The sequence below is a fragment of the Bacillus rossius genome, chromosome 1 (assembly GCF_032445375.1).
Source record: "Bacillus rossius redtenbacheri isolate Brsri chromosome 1, Brsri_v3, whole genome shotgun sequence".
Classification (NCBI taxonomy): domain Eukaryota; kingdom Metazoa; phylum Arthropoda; class Insecta; order Phasmatodea; family Bacillidae; genus Bacillus; species Bacillus rossius.
In genome coordinates, this window is record NC_086330.1 from 308385579 (window position 1) to 308400088 (window position 14510).

A 14510-nucleotide genomic window follows, 5' to 3' on the forward strand; every position below is an offset into this window, starting at 1 on the left:
ACTGAACACACATGCAGAACTGCTTCTGTAAGCCCTCTAGTTCCGTCCCTTACTGAATACACTGCGGGCTGCATCTGTGAGCCTACTTGTCTTGTCTCTTTCTGAACATAATAGCGAGTCTGCCTCTGTGAGCCCAGTCACTTACTGAACACACTGGCGGGCCTATTTCTGTAAGCCTACAAGACTCGTCACTTACTGAACATACTTGGGGACTTGTTCCAGTGAACCTAGTAAATTCATCCCTTATTGAACACAAGTGCAGACCTACTTCTGTCTCTTATTGAACACACATATGGGTCTGCTGTTTTGATCTCACTTACTGCTCTTTTACTGAATATACTAAGGCCCTTCCTTTTAAGATTTCTAATTTTAACATTGTATAGTTTTAAATTTTTCATTAACTTGTGATCCTACCATATGCAACTATAAATGTCTGTGACATGCCACTCATGCACTGTATAGCTATAAATGATAGGAGATAAATTATTCAGTGTGTGTGTGTGTGTGTGTGTGTGTGTATAAAATTGGGTCTAAGCATGTTGTGATTATATTGTCTTTTTTATTTTTATCAAATTACTATTGTTAATATGTACTATGTTTTCCTCAGCATGCAAGAAAGATTGCTAGCATCTCTGGCATTATATCTTTGTTGACAAAAATTTCTGCATATTTGAAGGCATTCACAACACAAAAGTGTTAGTTCAATAAGGTCCTAAATGTCTATAAAACAGTGTGGTAAAATTTTTGTATGAAATAAGTGTGTTTAAGTCAATTTTTTTTTAAGCAAAATTATACCATTAAAAATTTTAATTAAAGGTTGAATAACACCCCCAAAAAAAGCAATGGATCTTTAATTTAAATATCTGAAATAGTTTTTTATAGTAACATGAAGTCTGGAGGACCAAAGGATAAAGGCAAATTGCTGTTAGGTAAAACACAATAATGCAGAATGAAATTCAATGTAATGCATTTAGACAAACTATTGTTAGGCAAATCGCATATAGGTAGGTATAAGGTAATATATGAAGTTAGGGGAAATACAATTCAGTGAATTGCAGTTAGTTGAAGTGCAGTAAGGCAGAATACAATTTGACACAACTCAAGCAGTGAAAATGAAACTAGACTAAAATAAGTTTTAGAAATATGTAATTTTATTAGTCCTAATGCTATTAGACTAAATGTAATTAGGTAAAACAAAATAAGGCAAAATGCAGTTTTCCTTTTCAAGAACAGAAATTTTACATGAGATTAATATTATGAAAAACACAGTAGAAGTAATGGCAGTTAGGTAGAATTAAGGATGGAACATGTTTTTAGGGACAATGCAGCAGGCAAAAGTTAGAAAAATCACTTTTAGGGTCTCGGTAAAAGTACTTACTTGTTGGGCTTGATCCTCATGATGGACACCCCTGTGACAGCATCTCCGTGCATTAGAGCGTGAATGATGGGAGCCGCTCCTCGCCATCTCGGCAGTAGGCTTGCATGCACATTCAGCATGCCTCTGCCGACAAACATGCCTGCACCATTAGCTTTCTTTTCATCACAGTCAAACTTTACCAGCTAAGATATTTTATCATCCAAAAATTATTTGTCGTATGTGTAATCATTTTGAATTCAGCAGTCTTTGAAAGCACAGAACATCTATATAGAAAAAAAAAAATAAATGTTCCATTATATAAATAATGTTTTAGAAAAATGTTAGTTTCATAGACACACTGTGTGTTTCTTGACTACCCACAAAAAATTTAAGTTCATCTGTAAAAAATTATTCTTACTGTTATTTAATGTAATCTGAAGTCAGTAATGACAGAATCATAGGCAAAGTTGCTTGGCCAAGAAAATGTCCAACATCAAACTTGAGAACCATATTATTAAATTGATATACAGAGTCATTTTTGGCTAAAATGCTTTACTAAAGGTTGAGAAAACATTAGAGATTGCTCCACTTCACCTTACCTACTTATAAAAGATAGTATTCAATATCTTGAGAACACACTTGTTCACTAGGTCATCATACTGCTCTGGTTTACTGTATATACAGACCAACAATCAATTATATTTTTAGGCTTCATGTGTTGATTCTCATTTGTAAGCTGATATACCTATTATATTGGTTGATAGCACCAAAATGTGTTTTGATGCATAAAGAATTAAACAACAGTTGTCTTTAAAAATTCCACCTAAACTGGGTTTCATCAAGTAGAACTACCTAATTATCCTCAGTTTATGTTGTAAACTCATTCACATAAATACTCTAGTAGTAAATAAATTGTGCAGTAACCCACCAAATCATCAATTGGTCATGAATATACACCAAAGACTGAGCTCAGTGCATTACAAGTAAATTATAATGAAATCTCTTTGGGCAAAATCTGCATTTGGTGGAATTTTGAATGACTAAAATTAAAATACCTTCAGTGCATCCAAATACATTTCAAATTCTCTAGGTAATATTAATCATAATATAATCTATAAGCTTAACAATGAGGTATAAAATTAATTTATGGTTGGACTGCATACACAGTACACCAGAGATGCAGGACTGCTGAGTGAACAAGTGAGTGGTTTCAAGACCTTCAATACTGTAATTTACAATTCAGACGACATGGAGCAGTCGTAAAGCAAATTATGGAGTTACTCTAAAAAAATAAAGGCATGGGAAAAGGATCTGGCTGGACTCTGAATTTAAAGAATTGACTATAGCTGAGAATTAGTTAGTTAAAACAACTACAAAAGTAGATGCATATTGAATTGTTTATATTTGCATGTATCCATACAAACTAAGTGCAATGAAACTTGTAAATAAATATTTCTTTCAAACCAGCAGTAGAGTCGGCGAACATCAGGATTTGAAAGTTGCGCCTACTCATGGTTCTTGCCCACCAGAGATATGCTTCCCTCTTTTTCCCCTTCTGTGAATGAGTCTTCTTTGCTACAGGTGCATTTCCCCTCCCGCAGCTGTGTTGTGAGTTGGGAGAGTTATAATGACAATAGCGAGTATCTGCCTATTATCTTCGTTGCCTTGGTCTCGAAGGGGCAACATGCTCCCTAGATGATCGTCTTTTAGGCTTTGTACTTGCTGCGCAAGGGCAGCATGCTAATGTAAGTAGGTTGAGCACTTACAATTCCTTTTTTTGGTAAAATTCATGTTTTGGCATCGCCCTTTGAAATTCCTTTATGAGTAATTCATGCTTTGTAGACACGCTTAAGAGTCAAACAGTGATTGGGCTCATTCAGCCATGCCAGAGGACAATGCGCATCAGCGATGTGAGATCACTTCATTTCTTGTAATGCATGGCAAACTCTGCTCTGGTTTTAGTGAAATGAGATTCTGTAAGCCATTACATTTTTGTGTGGAACAAGGTTCATTTTGCTTAGTTGCCTGGTCTTGACATGACTCTTAATGTAACTACTTTCTTTAAGGCTAGTACACACTCTTTAAGTTTTGCTGAAACGCCTTGGTAACATCATGTGCACTATTTCCTGCAGGGGTGCAACTTTGCATTATTTTTCTTAATGTAGCTAGCACGCGAAGGCTGCCATGTTACATGAAGTGGGTACTCTCGCTATCAGAATACTGTGTCATACTTACAGATTTATAAAGGGATACCTACTTTTCATGTTCATGTTTTCAGCATGATAATTTCTGACAGAGACTTGAGACAGCATGAGGTTATGCTTTGAAAAAGATCAACATGCCCATGTGAAGCATTTAAGTTTTCTTTGAGAAATTATGTTATGTCGATGTCATGGATTTTTTGTTGCACTAGATTAGTGGAGTTTTGATGTGTTCAGATTGTTGTGACTGAGAACAAACTTCATATATTATACATACATTGTTTACATTGTTTGCATGATGTTGATATCCATGACTTTCTTTGTCGGTTGTTTTTGCCATGGTGATATGTTTTTTGTTTGTATGAATTGTGTACCATTAAAGAGTAAGTAAACTTGAGTTAACTAATTTGGTTCTATATCATTATACCTTGCTTTCACAATAGGTTATGGGCCCAGTTACGTGAAATTATGATATAGACGTAAGAAAACATGGTATTAGATATGGCAGCAGGACAAGCTCATAGCTCATTGCCGACGATCGAAAAGTTGGTCGGACGGGAAAACTATAATACTTGGCAGTTTGCAATGAGAACTTATCTGGAACATGAAGAATTGTGGCAGTGTGTCACAGGTGAAGAAAAGGATGATAAGAAGATTATACGCGCTCGGGCAAAGATTATTTTGTCAATCAGCTCTGTAAATTATGTACATGTACAAGACACTTGTACAGCAAAGGAGGCATGGGGCAAATTGAAGAATGCTTTTCAGGATTCAGGGTTAACAAGAAGAGTAGGATTGTTAAGGTCTCTAATTACGACTAGGTTAGAAAGCTGTACTTCTGTAGAAGAGTATGTCAATAGTATTATAACTACTGCACACAAACTCAGAGGCATTAATTTTGAGGTTAGTGAAGAGTGGATTGGAACATTATTGTTAGCCGGGTTGCCAGATGATTATAGGCCAATGATAATGGGACTAGAAAGTTCAGGAGCGCCTATTACTGGAGATTCTATTAAGACCAAACTATTGCAAGAAGTCCAAGTAACTGCAAGAAAACCAGGAGTTCCTGAACAAGAGTCTGCCTTCTACAGCTCCAAGGCGAGGAGGGATTTCAACTAGGGTCCCAAGTGTTTTGACTGCAATGGGTATGGCCACATAGCACGTCATTGCCCCCAACGATTTGAACGTGCAAGATATTCAGAGCACAAGGGCACAGAAAATAAAGGCGCCGGTCACCGTGCTTTTCTGAATGTTGTCCTCACTACAGGAAATGCTGATACTGAGGAATGGTACATTGATTCGGGGGCAACTGCACATATTACAAGAAAACTCAGCTGGCTATCAGGCACTCGTGAAGATACAAATGATCAAATCATGATGGCGGATAACAATAGACTGCCAGCTAGAAGCAAAGGAGATGTACACTTGAAGGTATCTGTAGCTGGAAAGGTAGATACTGTTAAGGCAGAGGAAGTTTTGTATGTACCTGATGTTTCAACTAATCTGCTGTCTGTGAGTAGAATTGTCAAGCATGGCCACACTGTGTTGTTCTCTGATAAGGGTTGTTGCATTTATGATACTAACTGGGAGCTGGTGGCTACAGGCTCTTTAGTGAACAATATGTACAAGCTGGACCAATCTGAAGAAAGAGTCAATTGTACCAGATCGGTTTCTGGCAGTGCTCTGTGGCACAGAAGGCTAGGTCATTTGAACCGATGGGGTATGAAACAGTTGCGGGATGGATCCGCGTCGGGGCTGAATTTTTTGAACGTGGACAGTGCTAGATGTACTACTTGTGTAAAAGGCAAACAGCAAAGACTCCCATTCAAGCATCAAGGAACAAGGGCACTTTACACATTGCAGTTAGTGCATTCTGACATTTGTGGTCCAATGGAAGAGTTGTCGATTGGAGGTTCCCGCTATTTCTTCACTCTCATAGATGATTACTCTAGAAAGGTATTCGTCTATTTTTTAAAATCTAAAAGTGAAGTCACAGGTACATTCAAGGATTTTCGATCCATGATTGAGAGACAAACAAATAAGCAAGTCAAAATATTGCGTACAGACAATGGGGGTGAATATGTCAACAGTGGACTATCGATGATCTTGAAGGAACTTGGAATCCAACATCAGACCACTTGCCCCTACACACCTGAGCAGAACGGTCTAGCAGAGCGACTGAACCACACTCTTGTGGAGAAGGCACGTTGTTTGCTCATCGAGGCAGGGCTGGATTACTCTTTTTGGGCTGAAGCAGTGAACACAGCGGCTTACTTGCACAATCGTTCCCCTTCCAGAGTGTTAGCTGGAAAAACACCAGAGGAGGTCTGGAGTGGGCGCAAGCCAGACTTGCGACATCTGCGAGTTTTTGGGTGCAAAGCCTTTGCACACGTTCCCAAGCAAAGACGTAGACGATTTAGTGAAAAGGGTGAAGAATGCATCTTTGTAGGCTACTGTGAGAACTCCAAAGGATATCGACTTCTCAAACAGGGAACTACAAGAGTTATCAAGAGTCGTGATGTAGTGTTCATTGAGAATGAAGGAGTTCACAGAGTTCACAGTGAGGCTGAAAAGGATGTGTTTAAACCTATTCCAACTGCATCTCTCCAGTTAAAGGAAGACATTCCCATCATGGTACCAGATGATGTTGAAGACAATTCATGCCATGAAACAGATAGTTTGAATGAATTTAAGGGTTTTGAGGCTCAAGAAGGCTTCAGTCAAGTGGGAGACTGTGCAATTGAAGACTATGTATGTAGCGAGGAACGAATTAGTGATGATACACAAGATCAGCGGCTCCGACGTTCTGGTAGAGCCCAGAAACCAAAACAAATGAAGGACTTCATCATGTACAAGGTTAATGTTGACTCTGCTGATCCTCAGACTCTGGAGGAAGCTCTAGCATGCTCTGCGAGAAAACATTGGATTCATGCCATGAAGGAAGTAATTGACTCATTAAGACAGAATAACGCATGGGAAATCGTAAACCTACCAGCTGACAGAAAACCCATCGACTGCAAATGGGTATTCAAAACCAAAAGGAACACAGAAGGAGGAATAGAACGTTATAAGGCCAGGCTGGTTGCAAAGGGTTGTGCTCAAAAAAGAGGAATTGATTATGAGGAGACATTTGCGCCTGTAGTTCGTCACTCGTCAATAAGGATAATTTTAGCATTGGCTGCAAAGTATGACCTAGACATTGATCACATGGATGCTGTGACAGCCTTCCTACATGGAGATCTTTCGGAAGATATATATATGACTCAGCTAAAAGGTTTTGAAGAAGGTGAAGAGAAGGTTTGCAAACTTTCAAAGGCAATATATGGTCTTAAACAAGGTAGTCGAGCATGGAATCAGAAGCTAAATAGAGCTTTGCAAGAGATTGAGCTCTCTCGTTCAATAATAGATCAGTGTATATATTTTAAGGTAGAAAGTGGGAGCATCGTCATTGTAGCTGTCTATGTTGATGATTTACTCATTGCCTACAACAACAGCCAAACCAAAAATGCCATTAAAAATGGATTGATGGAGAGATTCAAGATGAAAGATTTGGGAGAGGTCAAATGCATTCTGGGAATAAGAGTTACACGGGACCGTACTGCAGGGAAGATCTGGATTGATCAAGAAGGTTATATCAAGGAGGTGCTGTCCAAGTTTAACTTGGAAGAATGCAATCCAGCAGTCTGCCCTAGTGACATCAACCAAAGGCTGTCAAAGAATATGGGATTGCAATCACAAGAACCTGAAGAGTTCAGCAACGTACCTTACCAAGAGGCTATTGGAAGTTTGATGTATGTTTATCAGGGAACCAGGCCCGATATTGGATTTGCATTAAATGCAGTTAGTAGATTCAGTAGTAACCCCTGTAAGGCTTACTGGGTGGCTGTAAAAAGAATCATGCGTTATTTGAAGGGTACAGCAGATGTCAAGCTTGAATTCAGTAGTAGTGAATCCAGTGACATTACAGGACATTGTGATGCAGACTGGGCAAATGATATCGATGATCGACGTTCCACTACTGGCTACGTTTTCACTATGCAAGGAGGTGCCATTACCTGGAGTAGCAAGAAGCAGAAAACTGTAGCGCTGTCAACAGCAGAAGCCGAGTACATGGCACTCTCCGCAGCATGTCAAGAGGTACTTTGGCTTAGAGGATTGATAGGCGCGTTAGACAATATTTGTTCACATGGAGCAATAAACATTTTGTGTGATAGTAAAAGTGCAATTGATTTGGCGACATCACCTGGTTACAGAGCAAGAACCAAGCACATTGACACAAAACATCATTTCATACGTCAGCTTGTAGAAGACAAGGTGATCAACGTGATTCATCAAGGTTCTGTTGGCATGATTGCTGATGTGCTGACCAAAGGCCTGCCAGTCACCAAACACCGTTTCTGTGTTCAAGGAATGGGACTCAAATCAGTGACCTAATACATTCACAAAGTATGTTCTAGTGGGAGTGTTGTGACTGAGAACAAACTTCATATATTATACATACATTGTTTACATTGTTTGCATGATGTTGATATCCATGACTTTCTTTGTCGGTTGTTTTTGCCATGGTGATAATATGTTTTTTGTTCGTATGAATTGTGTACCATTAAAGAGTAAGTAAACTTGAGTTAACTAATTTGGTTCTATATCATTATACCTTGCTTTCACAATACAGATACTTTAAGGTTCGATCTTGTGCAGCAATTTATATATTCATTGCTATTCTTGTCTTAATTAATTGTATGTGACGATGGATTACAGTTTGTATGATGTCACTAGCAACAGACGTATTTCATGTGTGCTGAGGAGCAATTATTTTCTTGTGCACAGAAAGTCTGGCTTCAGCATTTGCAATATGTTAGTAAGTTATGATTAAGGTTTTGCATAGATGTAAGTAGCCGTGGCACTAGCTCTTCATGTATCATATAATGTTCACGCTTGTCAGTGAAGGAAAGAGAGCCGTATTTATCGTGTACCTTTACCTGCAGTATATGCTTCATTAGATGTTATGTTCACTATTAATCTTGTGTGTTGTCCTACGTAGTATACAAATACATGTCAAGCAGTGCATGCTTTTTGCTCAATTCATAATCCTGGTCTTAACCACTGATTTGTAATCAAATTCATTGTGCGCACATGTGATGTAGCTCTTACCTCTTTGACATTATATTGGACGTATTATATATGATGGCATGGCTCGTGGCATAGACATGTTATTTTTTCATGAACTTTAATTTGCTTGTGTAACATAATATTTGTATTTGCTAGCACAAGATGCTTCTAAATGTGAAAAGAAAGAATTAATAATCAGATCTCGTGTTTTTGATAAATGAAAACATTAAAACAGGAAATGTTAAAAAAAATTGCTTTTCTTTGAAGATACAATGCTTACCGTTAAAACCTGTGGTGGTACTCATTGATAGCCGAGATGTATGCTTTAAAGTTGCACAACAAATGTAGGACACACGGTTTTGAGCCAAAGGAAAGGTTCCTGGATATTTTTACTTGTAAGAAATTTGAGGGGTTGGGTGTTTTACTGTGAAAACCACTTGGGCTGTGGTTCAGGTGCACAGGTCACCCCGCTGGTATCACTTTTATTAAAATGTTACCTTTCCTTTAAAAGGAGAGGGACCCAAGAAATGTTAACAAGCGTGAATGAATGTGTATGTACGATAACACACTATTTATTATACAATTTACAATCCAGTAAACCACTATCACAACAACTATTTGCATCTAAAATTTCTGGCTTCAGTATATGCTTGCCTCTCTTATGGCACCAGGTCTGTAAACATAGCAAATACAATTTTAGTGAAAGCAATACTTAAAAGAAATCATAAACTAGCAAGACTTGAATATCAAATATCAAGGTAAGCAAGAGCCTTAATGGTGATGGTGTCTGACCATCGCACTGGCGTCCGCCCTGCTATTGTCTCTACTAAAGAGGTAAACGAACACGTAAAAAGAACTACTGAAGTGTATACATGTATGGACAATTAATCATAAAACAAAACTTATGTCTTATGGGCATTGATTGCCTTAAACAGTCAATGATTCCTTACACTTGAATCATTTAAGCCCTCACACGAAACAATATTTACGTAAAGTTCTATTCTCCAAAAGTATTACTTTATAGCACAAGAGAAAAACAATTCCAGTATACTTAAGTAAACACAGGGGTATTAACAAGATAATAAATTCCTCTCCTACCCGAGAGCTTGGCAAACTAGATAGAATATTTACATTACCATCTCCACTATTTAAAGTTTATATATGAATGATATTCACTATTGATTATTAACAAATTTACAAAAAATACTAAATGTCTTGTGACTGCAGGTGGACCCCAAAATACAGCATGGTATGTCTTTAGGAGGTTGTCAACACAATACACTGCCTATGCGATTCCACTGCTTTTCGTACTCGCCTTCTGCAAATCGTATACAATAGGAATTCGTCTCCCAGCCACGAACTAGCTGATGTGGCCTTAGCTATTCGGATGCTTCCAATGAGAAGCAAAACCATTTGCCACTCGCAAATACTGCAACTTGGTGTCCAGCAACACAAGTTGTCAAACTCGTTACTTCAAACAGCACCTCCCTCTAATTTCACACGACTCGCTATGATATCAAGTCTTGAAATTACTGAGTGTGTGTCTTCTCGCCACTTATACTCGCTGTCTGGACCCTACACCAAGACTTTACGTAACTGAATAAAAACGAGGTATTTGTCTCCAACTCCACTGCGAACCCTGTTAAGACCTGTAATTCTGTTAGGGTTTGCTTGCCTGCACCTTGCGAACCTCACCACCGCCACTTGCCCTCATGACCTTAACTACATAGTTGCTTGAGTGCTTAAATTTAGTAAACGAATTTAAATCACCACTCATTACTCCTTACTGCCACAGTCTCTAAATTACCAAGTCGTTTCTGCAACTATCCACGACCAGTCTATTTCTTGAACTCAAGCAAAGTGTAGTCGAATGAGGCTCACCAGAGTCTAAGTCCATCTTCACCCGACATCATCGGTGGGGTGGCGGCAGCAGGCAACTTCTTGACAGTGTACCTGACAAGGTGTTACAACAGCGTGGCAGACTTCGTCATTGTCCGCTGGGCTCCTTCTCCTGCTGAACGAGCTGAAGAAGGGTTTATATACCCCTTCAGACGAAAACATTCAGTCTAGTGCAATTTCAGCTTCCGACCACTGGGCGGGAGTTCCAAGGATTGCCGAAGTTCCCCAACCCTGACGAAGCAGTGGTCGCAGCACTCAAATAGCCCGCATGCTCCGTTGTGTGATGGGATAGTATTACAATTAGTAGGGGCTCATATATTTATGTTCGGGTACACTGGTACCCATAACAAAAAAAATCATTTAGTTTGGTTTAAAGGTGACCTGAGATTCTGCAGGATACGATCACAGAAAGATTGGAATTGTACTGATGCAATACTTAAGTTATTGGTGGGAAGCATTGCTTTGCAAGTGTCAGTGTGAATGGCTTGTAATGTGTGTACCGTCATACACACTCAGAATCGACAGTGCTCCTAACATGTCTGTGGATGCCGCCCGCGCAACACTGAGCGCGGGGGCTTTGAACGCTGCGGCTGGTGGTCGGGCTTCTTCGGAAGCAGTCGGAATTCGCCGGAAAAGGAAGTCGGCCATCATTCCCCCAAACGTACGAGACTATTCTGTTCTAGCCTGGGAAGGAGACCAGCAAGTATAAAAGGGCAATGCTTCGAGTCAACAGAAGGCATAACAACTGGGTCTTCACCGAGGCAGGCCGCCGCGCTGCCCGGACACCGCTCGCCGCCCTACGCTGTCAACATCGTGGAATCGCCGCCGCCTAGAGACCCCAACGGACTTCATCTTGGTGAGACCTCTACGTGGCATAAACATTGATAGACACAAGAAAAGGAAGATAATGTCGCTTTGGAAGCATAAAACCCTGAATTCAAGTCTCAAGTTAGAAGTCGTAATAGGTGAGTGCAAAGGCAACTTCTAGGAGGGCGAGCGAGTAACACAGTAACAAAACACAACACGTAAATGCAAAGACTGACGTCGACAGAGAACTCCCTACGTAACCAACACCGGCAAACGTACCACTGTCACAAGACAAGTTGGTGTATAAACACAGGTCACGACGGGGATAAGAATAACCACGGGGAATACGTGTGATTTGGGGACGGCGAGAGTTTTTATGAACATAATTGAAACTTTAAACCAACTTCTACGAATGTTAAATCAGTTATGTCCGTGGTCAGCAATATTTTCTCTGTTCAATTTGTTCAATTGTTATTTATGTAAAGGTCACCCAGTAAATCTAAGGCAAACCACTTGTATAAGCGATGTATAAGCAGTAGGTTCAGCTGAGGCAGGCGACTTGATTAAGGGTGTTGTTTTGATGATTTATCAGATTGTTAATTTTTGTGTGTATTGTGTTATAGCCGTCCACGACGAGTATTCAACCCCACCACTCAGGGGTGTCGCAACATAACGATCAATGTCAGTTCGAGAAGGAGATGAGCTATATGTTTGTTAGAATATTGTTGTTGATAAAATGTTTTTACGAAATCTTCTGGGCACCTAATTCTGACACACTCGCATCCGTTCTTTCCTGCCTTGTTAGGGTTTCCTATTCCTCTAGTGATACCCGCGTCAGGCTAATAGATGTATTGGTGCGATACAATAATATAAAGTTTGGTGAAATATGATAATAGAAGATTCAATAGAACAAAATGATGTAAGGTTAAGTGAGATAATGTGATAAAAGGATCAATATGATAATGTGACAAAAGATTTGGTTGGATAATAATTTTTTTTAAAGGTTCTAGGAGACAATAAAAATTGATAATTGATGAAGGATCGCCTTCTTGTTGGCAGACCTACCAAGTCCATTACCACAGATCCTTCCTCCAGTTAGCTACTATGTCGAAATGTATAAACACAGTGCTTCTTAATGGCTAAACCATGGGCATTAAGACAACTCCCTCCTACAGTTAGCTACCAGTTGTAATGTACAGACACAGCACTTCTTGATAGTTAACACACCATGTGCATAACCACAGCTTCCTCCTTCAGTTAGCTACCTTGTCAAATTGTACAGGCACAGCGCTTCTTGACATTCACTGTACTTCACACATCTGTGTGAACATTGGTGTTTCCTGTTTTTGGCGATTCATGAAACAATTTGCTTGAATAAAATGTAGTCACTTAGCTTCAGATATCTTTCCCAAAGGACTTCATCCTTTATTGTAGTATTGTACTGTAGTTTTACTTACATATACTTACATAGTTTATTTTCGTCGCCTCTTGTGTGTGTTATTTTGTGCTTCGCACCAACATGGCCACTTTGTGTATTCCTGTGTTGCATCTCCGTCTGCTTCCTATGGCTTGAGGACATAATATGAACCCACATAATTAGTAAGTGAAATTTTTAATTTAATTATTTTTATTTAAATTCAACCCCCATAAGTTCACGACTGTTTCAAATATTATGTGTCTGTTATGTATAACCACAGTATTACTCTTGTGATATACTGGGTTCGTGAGTACGGGCTCGTGAATACCAGTTCGGAAATATCATCTGTAATCTTCTGTGTTCCTCTTCGGATGGTGTTCTCCCTTCCTTAACTTCTATCAAGCCCCCGAACCAGCTGCACATTCATACCATCCACAACACCGCGTTCCCAGGTGCCATAATGATCTTCAACTAATGGAAAAATAATCTAATCTTCATTATTACAATTACCATGAGCACTGAAAGTACTATTTAGGACTTAAAAATTTAGAAGAAACTTTACAAAATGTAAAATGCTATGTAAATTTAAATGTATCTGTAATGGAACCCATAGATTAAATTTAATCTATATATTTTCTGTAGCTATTATTATTTCTTTATAAATGTCTTGAATCTTTAAATGTTGGGCCTGTAAATAAGAAAAATATCTCAACTTTGTTTTATTTCTTGAAACCTGATAATAGAAATTAAATCTTTCCACAAGTAGTTTCAAAAAGAAACTAATAAATTCTAAGGTAGGATCATAAACACTCTCTCAATCCTCTGATTTTATAATAGTAAGTTTTTTTTTCCAGTAAGCATACAAATTTTGTATTATAAAATAATAAATAAGTTGATTATAATAAAGAGGGATGTTATAGTGACAATAATCTCATTTTGGTTAGGATTAAACAGGTCTTGGTGAACTTTAATCGGTGAAAGGTTGAGTTAGGTTAGGTTAAATTAAATTAGTAACATTAAAAGTACTATAAAATCATTAAAATATAGGAATTATGAAAAAAGGCATATATTATCCCTAGTAAATCTTGGAAAATTTTGTACTTATCAAGGAACTTGAATTTTATAGAAATTATATCATTCAACAAATAAAAAATTAGTAAATATTGATGGAAAAGTATTTAAATCACAATAAATTATTAGTTTTAGTAATTTTTTTGATTTTAACATCAATAATTAATTTTTAATGTGATTCACCAAACATATTGCTGGATTTAATTAGCCTGCATAATACCAAGTTTTTTCATAATTCCAAAAGGAATTAGAAAAAAATTTTTTTGTAGAATAATTACAAAGATTAGTGTAAACATTAGGATATGTTATAAGTGCATATTATAACACAAGTCTTCCAGTATTTTATACACTCGCCAAGTATGAAGCCGAGGTTCTTCCATTGTTCCTCCTAGCATAGTTGCTCATTGTCCGGTGGAAGTAATGAATTAACATGAGGCGAGACAGAAAGAATGAAAGTTTCTGAGTTTGGGTTCTGCACGTTCAAAACGTCTCCAGTGTGAGGGCCCATCCCGCTGATCCAGGGATCCCGCACTGGGGACATGAAGCTGCACTGTGACTGCGAGTTTATGTAGCTTCGCTAGCAGTACAAGTTGAGAAAGTCCATTTTCTTCACACACACTTAGGTAGTCGTAGTCAACTTCACAGCACA

General features: G+C 38.4%; 1 protein-coding gene across 7 annotated transcripts in view; it reads right to left on the reverse strand.

Annotated features, from left to right (window-relative positions):
• Positions 1–14510, reverse strand: part of LOC134527881 (methionyl-tRNA formyltransferase, mitochondrial) — a 46962-nt gene that overhangs the window by 23091 nt on the left and 9361 nt on the right. For 5 of the 7 annotated variants that reach the window (XM_063360874.1, XM_063360875.1, XM_063360880.1 and 2 more), the window contains one exon: positions 1379–1501. In XM_063360874.1, the coding sequence (XP_063216944.1) occupies positions 1379–1501 (123 nt within the window). Of the gene's footprint in view, positions 1–1378; positions 1518–14510 lie in introns of all 7 variants that reach the window. The other 2 variants (XM_063360879.1, XM_063360878.1) reach the window with 1 other exon arrangement.